The sequence below is a fragment of the Heloderma suspectum genome, chromosome 2 (assembly GCF_057233095.1).
Source record: "Heloderma suspectum isolate Gila_16-S chromosome 2, 16-S_ref, whole genome shotgun sequence".
NCBI classification, from domain to species: Eukaryota; Metazoa; Chordata; class Lepidosauria; order Squamata; family Helodermatidae; genus Heloderma; species Heloderma suspectum.
The window spans coordinates 30,703,725-30,721,838 of NC_139459.1; the positions used below are offsets into that span (position 1 = coordinate 30,703,725).

At 45.8% G+C, this 18,114-nt stretch overlaps 1 protein-coding gene across 1 annotated transcript in view; it reads right to left on the reverse strand.

Moving 5' to 3' along the window:
* Nucleotides 1–17,450, reverse strand: part of PLCXD3 (phosphatidylinositol specific phospholipase C X domain containing 3) — a 130,903-nt gene extending 113,453 nt beyond the window's left edge. Inside the window, exon 1 of the mRNA XM_084832056.1 lies at nt 16,963–17,450. Within this exon, the coding sequence (XP_084688182.1) occupies nt 16,963–17,065 (103 nt within the window). The 5' untranslated portion in view covers nt 17,066–17,450. The remainder of the gene's footprint in view (nt 1–16,962) is intronic.
* Nucleotides 17,451–18,114: the final 664 nt, after the last annotated feature.

Genomic DNA, 18,114 nt, shown 5'->3' on the forward strand with positions numbered 1-18,114 from the left:
TGGGCTAACCTGGCATGAAGGCTAGGCATGGCTGGGCACCTGCCGAAAGCCCACACCCCAGCAAGGGCCCACAGTGAGAGCCCCTTGGAGTTGCTTCACCTCCTCACCATTGCAACCTGCTTGATCACCTCAAGTATGGCCTCTTGCTCTGGCCCATACAACAGTGATGGTGAAAAGGAGGAGGAGGAGATGCCATTGCCTACTTGCTCACTGGTGTTCTGCCTGTTAAGCAAGCAAGTGGTCGCAATGATGGGAAAGAGGATGAGGAGCAAAGCACCTGGTGGCAATAGTGTTGAGAAGACAGATTCACTGAGGGAGGGAGCCCATTGAGGATGTTTGTCCAAGGGCCCTCCAAAACCTGGAGCCAGCCCTTGTATTGTGTGGAAATTAAAACAGCTGCTGCATCAGTACGTCTAGTCACACTGGCACAGCACTTTTGTCAGTACTGCTATGGGGCCACCCATGCCAGGCTCCCCACCACCACTGTTGTCAGGCCCCCAGTAAGCTCAGCAAACCAAGGAGCAGGGGGCCTGACTCTGGTGGTGCAGCCACAAAAGGCACTTTGCCCAGCGCCTGTGAAGCATGATGCCAGCCCTAAAAGTATGTACTCCTACTCCAGGATTGATTGATTGATTGATTGATTACATTTATATCCCGCCTGTCCTGGAAGGAGCCCAAGGTGGTGTACGTGATCCTCCTCCTCTCCATTTTATTCTCTCAGCAACTCTGTGGGATAGATTAGGCTGAGAACCAGTAACTTGCCCAAAGTCACCAAGCGAGCATCATAGGCAAGGAGGGACTAGAACCCAGGTCTCCTGCGTCCCAGTCCAACACTCTAACCACTACACCACACTGGCTCTTGGTGAGAAGGAAACTCTAAGTCACTTGGATACATTGTATCGAATGCATATTCAGTAGGCTCCTATGACAAATAATTGTCCCAGACATTTTTGATTTCTAAACATCTTGTAAAACTCCTGCGCCAACCTGAATAATAAGCTCCCCTGCAAATATTTATCCTAAATAAAGAATTTGCTCTCTACATATCTCTCATAAGAAAGCAAATGAAATATTAAAATGTATTCCTAAATGAAGTTCCAATCAGTTTGATTCTAGGAAATGCATTCCTGCTAACATGATATGGCTTTTCACTGATGTCTAAGCCTGTTTTTGTTAAAGAGACATAGGAAAAACAAGGGTGAACCATTTTCCCACCAAAAGAACTGTGTGCCTCAGGTACAATGTCTGAAGGAAGGATGACTGCTTACATGTAGGTTTCATATGTTCTGCTTATGACGTAAATGAGTAAAGAGGACATGAAGTATTTGGGATGTAAATAGAACTGAAAAACACTTCAGAGTTACAGTAGTTCAAAACAATAGACCTGTGGAAGAGACACAGATAAGACTTGAAATCAGGTATCCTGTTGTGGGAACCTAAGGAAATGTGTTGCTCAGCAGTGCTGACAAGGTTATGAAGTAAATATATTACTTCCAAATCATAGCTGGTAATATTGGGGGGGGGGTAGTTAATTGTTAAAGAGTGCTGCTCAGAAGTTCTGTTCTTTGTAAAAACATCACATAACCAGTTCATAAGAAATCATATAAATATGAAAGACAAAACAGAGAAACCTTAGGACAAAAACACCTGTCCTCATTGCCTTCTCAGCTCCTTTTGCTACAGCTTAGAAATGTTCCTTGGGTAAGGCATTTTAATCTTTTTAAAGAAAGGCATGCTCCTGAAACAATTCTAAGAAAGCTTTTTTCAATGTGTTTTGCTTATAACAACTTTGTATTTTTAATGCATATATTCCTTGCTTTTATTTATGCCACATTTTGGAATATGTAAAAAAAAAAAAAGGTAAAAAAATTTGCTTAAGATTTTGAAGTAAAAGATGAAAAGACATGGCCAGTCTCAGAGTCCTATATAAAAATTCTCTATGTGGTGAAACCAGGAATTCTATGGATCTACAATTTCCATGGTGACCTGTTGTTCTTGGGAATTTTAACGAGGGGAGTTACCTGCTGGCTAAATACTGAACCCTCATCTCATAGAATTCTTAAGCAATGACAAATTCATCACACCCCTCATAGCCTGATCCTATCCATGATTACTGAAATAGGTTCAACTGTGTTCAAGTAGTGTGCAAAGGATTGCAGCCCAAGAGTGACAGGGCCCCCTTTACCTCAGGGCTGCATCACAATGGTTCTGTCAAGTGCTTCAAACTGGGGAAATTGATAGAAAGGGTGGGGCACCTTACTCTCTGTACCACTGAGACAACTCTCAAGCAGAGAGAGCTTCCAGCTTGATCCCTGCTGCACTGCAGCGCCACCCCTGTAATGGCCAGAGATGGTACTACAGCTTTGTCAGTCCAGCCATACCAGGTAACCCAATGTGCCAGTAAAGGCCAGCTGGCTCCATAATTGTTGCTTCAGTCTTGATTCTTCAGCCTAAGCAACTTTTCTGTGAAGGAATGGGCTTAGAAGACAACTTGCTTTCTCCTGACCAGCACCTCATCTGCCTCTGGCCCTCAGGATCCTTGTCCGACTACTCCAGACCCTGACCAATGGCCTGACTGGACCACCTAATTTCCCTCTGACTCTGTTGGGTCCTGACAACATTGTCACCATTCTGAAGAATGATATACAGCTTGTGTAAAAGCACATGTTGCACTGAACACTAATAAAAACCATGTGTGGATGGTTTGAGCTTTAGCTATTGGGTCCAACTCTTTGTCCATTACGCTTCACCCCTAACCTGACATGCTGGTAGTCTCTGTTCAATCACCTACCAGGCCCCATCCCTTGTACCAGCTGTAAGAACACAAGTTCCACACTGATGCAGGTTCTGTAGAGACCTGGCAACTCCATGTATATGCAAAAAACTTACAGTAGTGTTATACTACTTTAGCTCAAATTACTCCCCTCCCCTCCATAAAAGAATCCTAGAAATTGTAGTTTAGGGAGATGCCAAACAGTCTTTGTTAATGATCCCTAGACTCCTCACAGAACTATAGCTCCCAAGGTTCCTTAGGAAGAGGAAGTGACTGTTTAACCAGTTTAAGCTTGTAGCATGGATGTGGCATTGTTTACTTTCCTCAGGTGGTATCAAGAAGGTTTTTATGTGCTCAGGAAATAGCCTGAGCACATAAACAAGTAACATGTGAAGTAGACACGCTTTTGCCAAATGCCCAGCAGTTGGACAGGCAGGTGGCATCTGGGAATGTAAATAAATACACGCTGTCTGATTGCCAAGATGAGTTTTCGTCCTTCCCATCATGATTCTTAGGACATCCTCTGGAAAAGTAATGTGGAAAATGTCCCTTACTTGTAGGCCAGTATCATTTATCACATTTTTATCACACAAACTTCGTTAGGGTAGACAAGAGTATTCTATTTTTTCCTCATGACAATCCAGTGTAGGAGGTAGGTTAGGCGAGGTGGAAAGAAAGACAGACCATGCTCAGATGTAATGCTAAACTATGCTTTAGCATTATGTGCATGAATCTTGGTCTCTTCCCCCCTTTCTCTCCTCTCCTCCTTCAGTGTGGCCACTAGAGTGGAAACGTTCACCTCCATTTTTAACTAATCACAGCTTAGCATTATGTCTGAACCAGAACCAACTAAATGATTAGTCTATTTATTTATTAGATTGGGCCCAAGCTTTCTACCAAGAAAATTGGCACTCAAGGCGGCTTACAATCATAAATAAAACTTGATTAAAACAATAATCAAACGATACATTAAAACATCATAAAACACAGCAATAGCAGAATAAAAACAGCATCCAACCCAACAAACCTGCTTACACACCAAAAGCCTGCTTGAATAAAGACGTCTTTGCCTGCCGGTGGAAGGGCAGCACTGATAAACTGTCATTCTGCCTCCACAAGGAGTTCCACAACCTGGGAGCAGCCACCAAGAAGGCCCCCTCTCACATAGTCTTAACTATGGTTTCCTGAAACAAGCCAATTTCATATTGTAGTTTATGAAGCTGGCTTGTTTCAATAAACCATTGTTAAGTTTAATCACAGTTTAGGGTTCTGACATAATGTTAAACTGCATTTAATTGAAAATGGAAATGAAAGCTTCTGATCTCCTCCTTGGAGCGACATCAGGGGAGGGGAGGGGGAGCACATGGATTGCACCTAATTATGTTATTCCACTGATAGAAGCAACTCTGTCAGAGGAAACAGGAGGGGGGATTCCCCCTCCCCCCCAATAGCCTCCCGCGTACCCTCAAATCTGCTCCAGAGGCTGGGAAACCCTCTGCAGAAGATTTTCAGGCAGTGCAGAGAGATGCAGGGGGGAGGAGAGAAGAAGTTCTGTTGCCCTAATAGACTTCTGCAAGCACAACATTGGATTTAACACTAAGAGCCCAATGCTCATGCATGTAATGTTAAACCACAATCTTGTACTGCATCCAAACTAGGCCCCAGTGATTGGTCCAAGGATGCAAACTTAATGACTGACTAGGAATGTGAACCCAGTTGTTCCCAGTCCTAGCGAAATACTTTGTTCATTTTAACCATGGTGGCTCTCAGGGATGGTAATGGAATATTTTTAGTGGCAGAACAGTAGCTATAATCAGGATAAACTGGGTGGGGATGGGTGGAGAGATGAGCCCCCGAGGAAAATCCACATGGAAGCCAATTTTGAAATTCTCAGTTATTGTGTATGAACTATTTTCTATTCATGCCGACACTAAAATAGGAAGAAGCATTTCAGCAATATTAAACAGCTGAATAGCATAATTTCTACATGCTTCAATAGCCCCCCAAACGGTTAAACAGATGTTCTTAAAACTTTCCAAGAAATCTTTGATTTTGGCCAAATATAAGCCAATGAAATGTCAGCCTAAGAGGTAATATACACCAGCAATTTGAAGATGCCAAAAGCAGGGCTAGAATTAAAATGTCGAGGAAGAGAAAGAGAGAAAACTCCTGTTGTATGCTACAATCTATATGAAGAAAAATATTCTATTATATATTAATATACAAGAAAATGAGCCAACAAATACAATAAGTTGGAATACAGAACATGTACAACATTATATATGTATTGTGAACTGCTTACAGATTTTAGTATATTAAGAGCACAGTCCTATGGACTGTGCCCTCATTACTTAAAAGCTCCCAAACTTGGAGGCTTCCAAAATTCCTATGCCCTGCCAGGCAGAAGCTAGCAGGGTGGGAGGAGTGGTGGAGGCAATCTTTGCCTCCCTGTCCTCAAATCTCCTGTATTTTTGCTAGATGGGCTTTTCAGCCCATCTAGCAAATGTGCTTTGGAGAGTGTGGGAAGGAGCCTGGAGGAGACTCAGGGTAACTCATATCCTGGCTTCTCTGGTCTCCTCCCCTCCTACCCAGCAGAATGTCCCCTTTCCTCCTCTTCTGAGGTTGCTTTTCCGAACTCAGAGAAGCAGCCACTGCAGTTCTTTCTGCACCAGCTGCAAGGGGTCATGGTTGGGGTTGGATCTCTGTCTCCCCCTTCTGAGGTCAGAGCAGTCTCTGATCTCGGAGGGGTTTCTCAAGCCATCCTATGTTCCCTGGGACACTCTCTAAGTGGTAGAAAGTAAAATAAATAAATAAATAAATAAATAAATAAATAAGCAAGATTGAACTCTAAGTGGTATAAAGTGGTTGTTGTTGTTGTTCAGTCGTTCAGTCGTGTCCAACTCTTCGTGACCCCATGGACCATAGCATGCCAGGCCTTCCTGTCCTGCGCTCTCTCCCGGAGTGTGCTCAAGTTCATATTCATTGCATCGGTGATGCTATTTAGCCATCTCATCCTCTGTCGTCCCCTTCTCCTTTTGCCTTCAGTCCTTCCCAGCATCAGGGTCTTTTCCAGAGAGTTTTCTCTTGCAATGGGGCTTACTCCCAGGTAAGTTTCTCTAGAAATACAGTTGTTTATACGCAGATGTTTATAGTAACGATCAAGCTAGATTACAGATCAAGTTTAAGGCTGCAACCTGAAGCACTTATGTACATGGCTGTAAGCCTCATTAAACACACTGGGTTGGATCTAGACTTTTCCTTGCTCCGAGTCAACCTATTGAAATCAATGGGACCAACGAGTCATGACTCATTTCCGTCCTGGTGATTTTCAAGGGGTCTACTCTTGGCTCAACTAAGTCTGGATCCAACCCATAGGGATTTATTTCTGAGTACACACACGTAGAATTGCGTGATTAGATTTGTGGCACCAACATACAAAAGCTTAGGGTGCACCAACATCCACACTAGAACAGCATCACGAAGAACTACTTTCCAAACCTTAAATTTCTAAAATTCCCTATTAAAGTTAGGGCTGCACCAAATATTTGCCCTTTTCACGGGGGATGGGGGGCAGGGAAGAGTTCTGCTTGGGGGCAGAATATTTCCTATGGGAAGGGCCACAGATCCGTGTGGCACAGCACATGCTTTGCATGCAGAAAGTTCCAGCTTCGTTCCCCGGCATCTCCAGGGATGGATAGGAAAGAGTGCTGCCTGAAAACCCAGAGAGCCTCTGCCTGTCAGTGTCAACAATATAGGGCTAGATGGACCCAGGGTCTGACTCAGTACAAGGCAGCTTCCCATGCTCCTATGTAACTTGTTCAGTATGTTCTATCTTTTTGCTGACTATTTTGGTGCTCCAGCACCACCCTTTTTTTTAAATGACTCATCTTCTGTGCATTTCAGCTAAGATTTGAGACAAATCTGAGTAATTACTTTGTTTTATATTTTCAAACATGGAAGCATCGGCCAATATACATTTGTTTGTCCCAACAGTCCTAGGTGTAACCTGAAACCAGGTGGCCATAAGTCCTACTTTACAGAGGTCAGTTCTCTATTTGAAGGGCTATCAGAGGACACTCCTCTATTTGAAGGCATCCCCTATTTGATGGTCTGTTGCTCCAAATCTGCTTTAAAGATGAAGACCCCTAAGAAAGTAGAGGAGAGGAGAGGAGAGGAGAGGAGAGTCAAGTAGAGTCGAGTAGAGGTCTTGAAGTTGCTCATTAAGGGTTAGCATTTGGACAGCAGACTGAAGAACAAGCACACAGCCAGTCTTCCCCACTATGATGATCAGAACTTGTTTCTTTTAAAAATGTTTTAATTGTTTTAACATGGTGTTTTATTCTTTTATCTTTGCTGTTCACTGCTCCAAAATCTTTTGATGTGGAGCGGTATAGCAATATTGTAAATAAATAAACAAATGAGATTATTGCATTTCTTTTTAACATAGGGCCGATCTATATTGCGCCCGCCATCGCAATGAAGTCAGGGTCCTGTCAGGTTAAGCTCACTCACATTAAAACATGATTATCCACACTCACCCATTTTCCCCATTGCGGTTCTTGATCAAATGCACGAGCTCAGTTCACACTCAAGAGCTGTGCTGTTTTCCTGCTCTTAAAGATGGAGTCTGTCATTGGAGGAGCAGAAACTCTTCCTGTTTCTGCTGATTCCCTGCCCACTGTCCCTCTCTTCCTCTATCCGTGTGTGTGTGTGTGTGTAGGGATGGCATGAGCATCCTTTTGAGGCTCGAAGGCTGCTTGTCCCTTGCCACCGCCGCTGTAGCAGGTGGGGGTGGAGGGAAGAAGGAGGCACCTATCTTCTTCTCCCCCTGCCACCTGCTGGAGGCCAGGGTGAGAGGCTGCGGGGTGTCTGCCGATGCTCTTTCCCCCGCACCAGCCCTTTTCAGCCAGCGCGAGGAAGAGGGGCAGCGGCGACGGCACCCAGCATTCAGGTTTGTGGGGGGGTTGCTAGTGTCTTCGAAGCTTCAAAGCTGAGCAGCTTCGAAGACTGTGAGATGACCTTGCATAGGTTCCTCAGCACTCCAAGCTTTATTGCCAGCAAGGAAATGGCTGGAGGTGCATGTTCTTGTCTGTTCTTAGAAGCTCAGCAGGGTCAGCTCTGGTCAGTATTTGGATAGAAGACCACCTGGGAATCAGGCTTCCTGCACTGAGCAGGGGGTTGTTCTCCTCCTTCAAATGACACTAACTTTTACCTCCTTCTATCCCCCGCTTTGGCTTTTTTTAAAAAAAATTAAGGATCACAACTGAGTGTTTTTACACACGCTGCCTTCCCCCACCCTTTTCCCGCATTCTCCCGGTAGCTTAATTGGTGCTGTAATGTTTTCTCATGGCCCCAATCCTGGGCACTCGCTTACTCGGGAGTAAGCCACATTGAACTCAATGGAGTGGGAGGGGACTATGACCTTATAAGGTAATGAACATGGAAGAGCAGAGCACATGAATGGGAAATACCGGGATATCAGGGTATTGAAAGCTGGAGCATGGAAGTGGGAAATTCTGGTCCTAATCCAAGGCACGTCCTGTGTAGTGTGAAAGACGAGCGGTGAAACCTTATTGGAAGCGGAGGGGGGGGTAACGTAAGTGTAGATTGGCCCTTATAGTCATTATGTCGAAATCAGTATCTATACATATACAGCATATGCAAATTTTATGCAAATTAATGTCCTCTTTGTCCTTTTTTTGGTGACACGTCCTCTGCTTTGGCAAAGTATAGGTGACCACCCTAAACTTGCATGACATCTATCAGAGACTAATCCGTAAGTCTGCAACTCGTTCTCTAATTCATTTTTGGACACTGACCATGCAGGCTTCATGACTTCAACATCAGGTCAGCCTTCCCTGCCCCACACTTCTCCCCATTCCTTCCCCAAACCTGCTTCTTGTAACATCTTGCTGGATTGAGAGATCTGGAGATCTTGAAAGGTTTCCCCAGTTGCATGCATATTTTCTTGGTTCTAGTAATGACTGACAGTTGGCTTTGGGATTTTTCAGAGTAAACAATTCACGTTTGTTCAAAGTTCAGATTAACATAACGTTTTGGATATCCGACCCACCATCTCCTAGACATGCAAGAGAAGTTGGTCGGAACAGCCAAGTCCATTTGAAATTTAATTTGGGAGTTCCAACAAGAAATGGACATAAGGAAGGCATTCCAAAATGTTGTTGATATCATACAACAATACTGGTATTTGTACTAGTTTCCAAACGTGCTTCACATTTTAGAAATCTCTTTCATGCAAAGCCTCAGCTTCTATTGGGTGAGGGGGCAGGTTGAGGGATGGAATATTTAACTGCTATTTCAACCAGATGTAATGGAATATTTAACTGCTATTTCAACCAGTCAGTAAAACGAAACCTCATGGCATTGGAGGATGCATTTAAATTATCCCTTTTCCATGCTGGCAATCCACGTTGGCGATGCTGGGCTAGATGGACCAATGGACTGACTCAGTCTAAGGCAGTTTCCTATGTTCCTATGCAAGGGAAAGTGTTGTCCTCCAGATGTTGTTGGACTGCAGCTCCTATCAGCCCTAGCCAGCATAGCCAGTGGTAAAGGATGATGGGAGCTGCAGACCAACAACATCTGGAGGACCACACATTCCCCACCCCTGCTATATAGCCCAAGCCCTCCCCAACATGACACCCTCCAGATATTTTGGACTACACATCCAGAATCCCTGACCATTGGCCATGCTTGCTGGGGCTGATGGGAGTTGTAACCTAAAATGGCTGCCATATGGTATGCTTTTATCTGGGCAACAGCTAGTAGCAGCCTTCTACATATATCTGTCTCCCCTTTGCTTTATTGACTTCAGGCTGTTTCAGCATCTGCCAGGAGTGGCCCTATCATTAGGCAGAGTGAGGCAACCGCCTCAGGTGGCAGATGCTAGGAGGCGGCACTGGTACTCCCTCAGCCATTCTACTCTCTTAGGAGGACAAAGGTCTGTGTGTCTCACGGCCTTTCCTGCATCCCCTAAACTAGACTGCTTCCCTCAGGTGTGATGAAGGACTCTGTCCTTTTGCCAGTGTTGAATTAAGGTTCAAGTGCCAGTCCAGTTGGTTTCTGTACCTGGAATAGAAGGAGGCACCATCTTGTCCTTTGCCTCAGGCAGCAAAATGTCTTGGGCCACCACTGAGATCTGCCCCCTTACTGCCTGCTCACCCACTTCCCATTGTTCTACAACCTGCTTCCAGCCCCCAAAACAGTCAGTGTGGCTCTGACCTTGGCAAGTGACTGGTCCTTGTACTGGATTAACCTTCGGTGGGGATGTCATCATCTCCGGCCTTATTGGATCCAGAAGACAGAGGTTATTGTTCAAATGATGGGTGTCAGGCTGATGGCTGATGTATTAACTCTAATACTGAACTCTCCGGAAGAGGTTTATCAAGGGCAATCAAATTATTGTGATTACAAAAACTCTCAGTAGCTGCAAACCTGCTCTGCTCTTCCTCGGCACTTGAAATCTGCATCAATTGAGTGGATAATTAAGGTACTGGACATCACTGAAATGGATCCATTAGCAGATAATGTGTGCAGAAGAAACGGACGCAGAGTGGTTTCGGGTGACTATGGTGAGAAAGGGACTCAGTTCATTTCTTATTGGAATAATCATGGTAACAACTTGAAAACAGAATGAAAAGCCTTTTTTGTAAAGTTTGAATTTAAAAACAGTGTGGTGTAGTGGTTAAAGGGTCAGACTAAGACTAGGGAGACCCAGGTTCAAATCCCCACTCAGTCATGAAGCACACTGGACAATCTTGGGCCAGTCACTCTCTCTCAGCCTGACTTCCCTTGCAAGGTTGTTGTGTGGATCAAATGTGTGTTTGTACATGTGGGCAAGGGAGAGAGCCATGTATGCTGCTGCCTTAAGCTCCGTGGAAGAAAGGTGCCGCATAAATGTAATAAATGAAATTAATGAAAATGACTAAAAGACGTCAACAGCATGATTCCTGCATGATTGGCTACAACAGGCGTCCCAACCCTTTCGAGGTCTGTGGACACATTTGGAATTTTGAGAGTGTGTTGTGAGCACTCTCACAAAATGGCTCCCATGGTGGGCAAGGCCAGTCACAAAATACTCATTTCCCAGAAGGTAAACTGGTGAGACAAAAGAAAAAGTAACTTGCCCAAGAACCTAAGCACAAGGCAGAGGTGGTGCCTGAGTTCCCAAAACACCAAACCAGACTTTTGAACCCCAATAAATATGGTGCTGAAGGGAAGCACTTCATTTTGCAGCATGCCTGCCTCCCAGTTAAAATTAAAATATTTTTAATTTTTAAAAATCATAAGAAATAAAAATCAGGAAGGGCAGGGAGCCTGGCAGCACCAAGCAAGGTGCCTACAGGCACATTTCTGCCCACAGGCACCACATTGGAGATCGCAGGGCTACAAGGCCTCACTCTGAATCCCTATGGGAAACTGCAGTGGCAGCTCCTTGGCAATGCCCCACTGCCTGACCCTCTTCGCATTTCACCCACCCAGTAATCCAGATCTGATGTGGAACTCAACCCAATGCATATTTTCTTGGCATTAAGTCCTGCATATGGTTTCAACCTAGCAGCCTAATGCTATAGCTGTTTACGGAAGGAAGGGCCAATTTACATTTGCTAAAGTGATAATGAGACAGCAGAATCCCGCAGAGATAGAGTGGGCTACATAGTTTTGGATTATAAGTTGGCGGGGCACATTTTCAAATGCTTTAAAAACTCCCTGCAAGTAGAAATCTAGCACAGCAGGAAGAGGACTGAAATAGAACCTTTCTCCCTGTGCTAGTTCATTTTGTTTGGTTTTTATTTGCTGGGAATACTCGCTTAGGCATTTAAAAAGGGCATCTCCTAACAGCGTCCTGAAATGGTGCTCCACGACTTCATGATTCCTCCACCTCATTTTGCTGCATGTGTAGATAAGGCCTATGGTTGAAATCCTATACACACTTACCTAGGAGTAAGTCTCACTGAAGTTGATGGGCCTTACTTTAGAGTAGTCATGAATAGGATTGTGCTGCAGGCCACATTAAATTCGACTGGGCTTGCTCCCAAATAAGTACACACAGAATTGTGGCTGGTGATCAGCGAGCTGATCCTGGTACAATTTACAAGCTCAGCTGAATGGAAACTATGAAGATAGCCATCAGGACAAATAGCCATTGATAGCCATGAATTCGTCTAATCTCCTTTTAAAGCCATCCATTGGTGGCCATCATTACATCTTGCAGTAATGAATTCCATACTTTATGCACTAGGTGAAGAAATAGTTCCTTTTATCTGTTCTGAATTTATTTATATACGATCACATTGATATGATCACATTGGCCCGTCCCCATTAACAATGTCGCTGCCCTATTTTGGACCAGCTGAAGTTTCCAGACCATTTTCAAAGGCAGCCCCACATATAACTAGTGGTGTGCCGAAGATTTCTCCCACATTTTTTTCGATGGTTCTCATTCAATTTGATAGAAAAGCAATTGCTTTTGAAAAGAAATCCAAAGGAGGAGAAATTTCAGAGAAATTCTCATGGGCTGGGTTTGAGGTCCTTGGGCTTACCTTGCTTATGAGGTGGCTGAGGAGTGCACGTGAGTGTACCGTCTGTCATCTCTGTGGCAGCCTGTGGCCTCCTTGGCTTCCCGCACTTCAGTTAAAGCCATCGTGAGGAAGACACCATGAGGCAATTCCCCCCATGGGGCTTTTTCAGTCCAGGAAGTGCAGGTGGCCTGGGAGGCTGCAGAGCAATGGAGAGATGTGCAATAGAGAGAGAAAACACACACGGCACCCTCAGCCACCGTGCAGTGATTAGGTGAGCTCAAAATACCACCAAAAGAAATTCAAAATTCTGCCTCAAAAAGTGGAAGCCTCAACACAGTTGATGCTGTTGCCAGCTACAGAAGCAGTGCAGTAAACCAAAACCCATTAGGGAAAAAGAAAGAACCTGTGCTACAGCCCCTGCCAAGAGTGAGCCCTCTCTGTCAGAAACTGTTGGAGAATTTCTCCTCCCCTATGAGAAATTCGGTGAAATTATCCTCCCAATTTGTCTGCCCAAAAACAGGCTGGAGAATTTTGAGAGGCCATCTGTGCACAACTCTACATAACATACTGCAGTAACCCAGACATGAAGTTACCAGAGCATGGATAACAGTAGCTAGGCTATCTGTGTCCAGATTGGATTGTAGCTGGTCTATCAGCCTAAGCTGATAAAAGGTGCTCGGTGCCACCAGGGCCATCTGTGCATCCAATGAACATAAGAAGAGCTAGGTAAACATGTTTAGCATCAGGGCAGCAGAAGCAAACTCCATGTTATACCTGGAGTCATGATGGCACTATGATTTCAGTGAGTTTAAAATGCAAAACTGCACATGCTCAGAGGAAGGCCAGGATCTCTTCTCAATCATCCCAGAGTGCAGGACACGGAATAATGAGCTCAAGTGACAGGAAGCCAGATTCTGGCTGAACATCAGGGAAAACGTCCTGACTGTTAGAGCAATACAACAATGGAACCAATGACCTAGGGAGGTAGTGGGCTCTCCCACACTGGAGGCATTCAAGACGAGGCTGGACAGCCACCTGTCGGGGATGCTCTGACTTGGATTCCTGCATTGAGCAGGGGGTTGGATTTGATGGCCTTGTAGGCCCCTTCCAACCCTACTGTTCCATGATTCTATGATTTCTTGTTTTTATCAGGGTTGCAAACAGTGTTTTTGGGAGGGGGGGACGCTCTAACATGTCAGGAATCTAGATGCGGTTGTAAAGCACAAAACGGTGGGGGTGCTGTGTGTGTCTGATTCTGTGTGAAGAGAACAGAAATGTGAGTTCCGTTCTTCACAACGGAAGGAAGAATAGACATCACTGTCTAAAGGGAGGGCCCCAAAAGACCATTGGGAGTCCAGGGTCTAAAATCACCTAGCCCCACCACTGGGTTTTAGAGAAGCATCTTTCTCAGCTCTACCTGGAAATGCTGGGAGTTGAACATGGACCTCATTTTGCATGTAAATTATGTGCTTTTCCACTGAGCTATGAAACGTCTTGGGTCTTTTCAACAGCATGATGAAATGACATCCACCCGCAGATAGCCATTGTCTGTTATTGTAAGTGTAGTTCAGGCCAGGGCTATAAACTTTGCCCCCTCCTCAATGCCATTGGCTTCTGTCTTTCAATGGCTTGGTGTACATGAAAGCTTATCCAGTCTCAGGCATCCCAGCCCACTTCCCCTGGCTGATGAGTTCAGGGCTTAAGGTACTCCGGGAAAACAGGACTTTATGCTGCTGGGCAGAGGAGATAGCAATAACTGTGTGTTTCTGTTTGTAAATTTAACTAGCCGGATAAACACATCTCCAGTCAACAAGCTATCCACTTTCTATGTCAGAGCAATTAACCTATTTGCATGCATTAGATTTCAATTAGCGTATATTAGATTTCAATTAGCAATTAGCATAGAATCCTTTGTACTGCAGGATACAAAAGATTCTCCCCCCCCCATTTCTGCCCCCCTCCAAATTTTATTGCAGGCAAGTTCAAATCAGGTAATTATTCAGAGTGCCTATGAGAATTTATCCCCCCCCCCCAAGAAGCCACCTGATTTTACCTTTGTTCTGCCTCCTGCTGATACTCTGCTCTACACATTGGCAGTTCATAGGCAGACAAATATTAACATTATCATTGGTTTCTACAACAACTATGCATCACTTCTCTCCAGCTTGTGTGAATTTTGAACCACCCGTGGCCATCTACATGGAAGCTTTTCCATGTTTTAGCTTAATTGATGTCACCAAATTAGCAGACATCTTTTATTCTGCAAAGCACTCCAAACTTTAAGGTCATGTCCTTTGTTCCAGGTCAGCCAGACCACAATGGTGTCCCTTATTTCATATACACATAAACACACACCCAGATCGTTTGCACACTCATTTCTTTCCTGAATGCTACAGGGACCATTTATTGTGCATTTGGCATTTTGGCTTCGCAGCATGCACATTGCATGTAGGGCATTTTGACAACTGAAGCTTAAAGCGTTCCTTGCTTTGATGTATTTGTAATGCAAACATAAAATCTACACTGGTCTGGATGCTCATTTGCTTTATCTCCTATGCCAGTCTTCCCCAGTCAGGTGCCCTCCGGATGTATCAACTACAGCTCCCATCATCCCCACAATGTGTGGGAGTTGTAGTTCAACCAATCTGGAGGGCAGAAGGCTGTCCTATTCTAAAATCATGCAGGTATTCACATAAATAGCACAAGGTAACAGAAACCTTGCATATGAAAACAGGATTGGTAGTTGAGATGTGAGAATAATAGAACTGGCTAAAAAGCAGGGGGGGGGGGCTTAGTCATTTGGACAAATGACTCTAAATGACTAATTTGATTTTCAAGGTAAGGACAGTCTTTCTGAAGCTGCATTTGGAGTGGGGGTGGTGGAATCACTTGTGTATGCTATAACATTGGCAACAGTTTATTCCACTCCATCTGCCAAGGGCATCAGAGGCTTATGCAATTTATCTTCATAACAACCCTGTGAGGCAGGGATCGGGAACCTGTGGCCCACCCAATGTTTCTGAACGCCAGTTCCCATCAGCTTCAGCCAGCATGGTTAATTATCAGGTATGATGGGAGCTGTAGTCCAACAAAATCTGGATGGCACCAGGTTCCTCACCCTGGCTGTGAGGTTAAGTCAAGGCTGAGACAACAACTGAGATACCTGCATGCACATATGAACTACATGCTTGAGAAAGCACTCAGACCCTCCAAATCTCCCCCATTCCAATCCCAGCACTTCTCTCCATTGCATTACACTGGCACGGGCATCAAGGAGGTCATTTTCGAAAAGGTACGCTGTCTGTGGCAATTGTTCTTGGGTAGACTTTGAATGATAGGTGAGTTTCCCCCTTCATAGAGTAAAGCTATCAACTATGCAACGCCAAGAGCAGCTTTCCCCCGTGCCACCAATATTTTGGACTACAACTCCCAGCATTCCTGACCATTGGCTATGCTGGCTGGGGCTGTTAGGAGTTGAAGTCTAAAGTTTCTGCAAGGCACCAGGTTAAGGAAGACCTTAAGGAAGACCAGTCAAGTGCATCCACCCTGGCAGACTTCCCCTACCTGCTCCACACAAGCCTCTTAGCCCATGGCATGGAGCACCATTCCATTTGAATGGCTTGTTCTCTGTCTCTTGCTTCTTATACAAACACACACGCACGCACACGTTCCTACCTACAAAGGCTGGTTTACACATGCACATCCATCTCTTGATCACTGCACCATCAAGCAAACGTGTGAATGGATCCTACAACAATACACCAAGCCGAGGCAGAGCTTGGATTTCACCTCACCTCGCCTGAAATGCTTCGCTTTCCAGCCTGACATGCTCAGGGCCAAACTGAGATACAGCAGTGGCTGTTCTGAAGGTTTAAACACAAAACTGCCGCAATCCTGTAGAAAGCAAGGAGGATGGGGGGGGGGGAGCAGGTGTGAATGCGTGCCTGCTGGGGGCATGTGTCCAATTTTAACCCCCAAATCCTTTGGGCTGCCAAATGCCTAATATGGCCCCCTCGGCTGCCAGTCGTCAAGGTACAGTAAACAGATGCAGAGAATCAAATATGTGCATGTGTGAACCAAGCCAGAAAGATTTACGGCACAGATAATCGCTGTATGGGACGCATGTCAAGGTGCCATAGATTCTCTCCCTTGTGTAGTTTTTACAGATCCATCAGAAGACAGCCGCTTTTAGGGGGGGAGGGAGAGAAGACAGAGAAATGGTTCCATGCGCCTGAACTTTCCTCCCTCCTGTGCTCTGAGCGAGACTCGAGGAGAATATTAAGATCCCTGAACAGTCGAGGGCTGGATAGCGATCTCCTGGCCATACGGGCAGAGGAAGAAGGCAAGGGACTTCTCTAGACATGCACACACAGGGTATCGCATATAAGGGGGCACATGTCACGCTCCCCGGTTCTCCATCACACACGCCAGCCAAACCCCGTAAGGAGAGCCGCCACCTAGCAGGTGATGCTAACGGAGAGATCTCCAGGCAATGTCACCTTTCCGCGGATGCAAACAAAGGCTGAGAGGTGAGGAGGGGATGTTCGAGAAAAACCGTCCCTTCTCTCGGGCAAGCCCAAGTCCTTACAAGAACAGGAGCCCCCGCCCCCAGTACCAGCCCTCGCTCCGGGGGCCTCACTCTCCTACCTGGGATCGCCAGGTTCGACAGGGGCACGTTGTGGATGCTTCCCGGCAAAGTTGCCATCCAGTCTGCGAATTTCAGCTCAGCCTTGCCTTGCGATGAAGCCATGCTTGCCGCTGGAAAGAGGGGGGCGAGGGGGAGATTATAACGCTGCTGCTGCTGCTGCTGCTTTCTCGTCTCAGCTGGTAGCAGCAGCTTCCTCCTCCTCCTCTTTTCCTGGAGCCGTGAATCGCAGTCTGTTTGCTCCTCGCCAGCCCTCGCTTTGCTCGAGAGTTTACGCGCGGCGCTGCGCCACACCCACGGGCTGATGGCGTAGGCACATGCTAATTCGAATTAGTATGCCAAACGCTCCAGGCAGGCTCCGGAGCCCGCGTAGCCGGGGGAGCTGGCGTGGTGCACGCAACAGCCCCCCCCCCCGTCTCAAAGCAACGACGGTCCTTTGGGCTCCCTCGCCGTGCCGCATGATGTGAAACCGCGGGTTGGGGAAAGGGGCGCGCAGCGCTGCCGCTTTTATTCAGAAGGGAGGAGAGAGGATCAAACAGTAAACTCTCAAGAGCAATGTGGAGAATCCAGCTTTAGTCCGATGGAGCAGACCCGTTGACATGAATGAAACGCAGTCATTAACATAACTCCCATTCATGTCAATGGGTCTACTCTGCATAGGACTGACATTGGTTACTACCCAATCTCTCCTTCGTCCCCTTGTCCCTTCAGCAGAGGTTGGAATGGAGGGGAGAGAGATACAGACAGCGGAGGCTGGGGCCCCAATGTCAGTGGGGCTGTGCATCCGCTCTGGGTTTCAGTCAGAACCAGCCAGAACTCTGAAGGAGCTATCCAAGGTGCTGAAACCTATGCCCAAAATGGGTTCAGCATGTTGGAGAGCTCCTTTAGAGTTCTGGCTGGTTCTGACTGAAACCCAAAGAGAATTCACAACCCCACTGACATAGAATCATAGTATCATAGAATATTAGGGTTGGAAGGGGCCTACAAGACCATCGAGTCCAACCCCCTGCTCAATGCAGGAATCCAAGTCAGAGCATTCCTGACAAGTGGCTGTCCAGCTTCATCTTGAATGCCTCTAGTGTGGGAGAGTCCACTACATTCCTAGATAATTTGTTCTATTGTTGTATTGCTCTAACAGGAAGTTTTTCCTCATG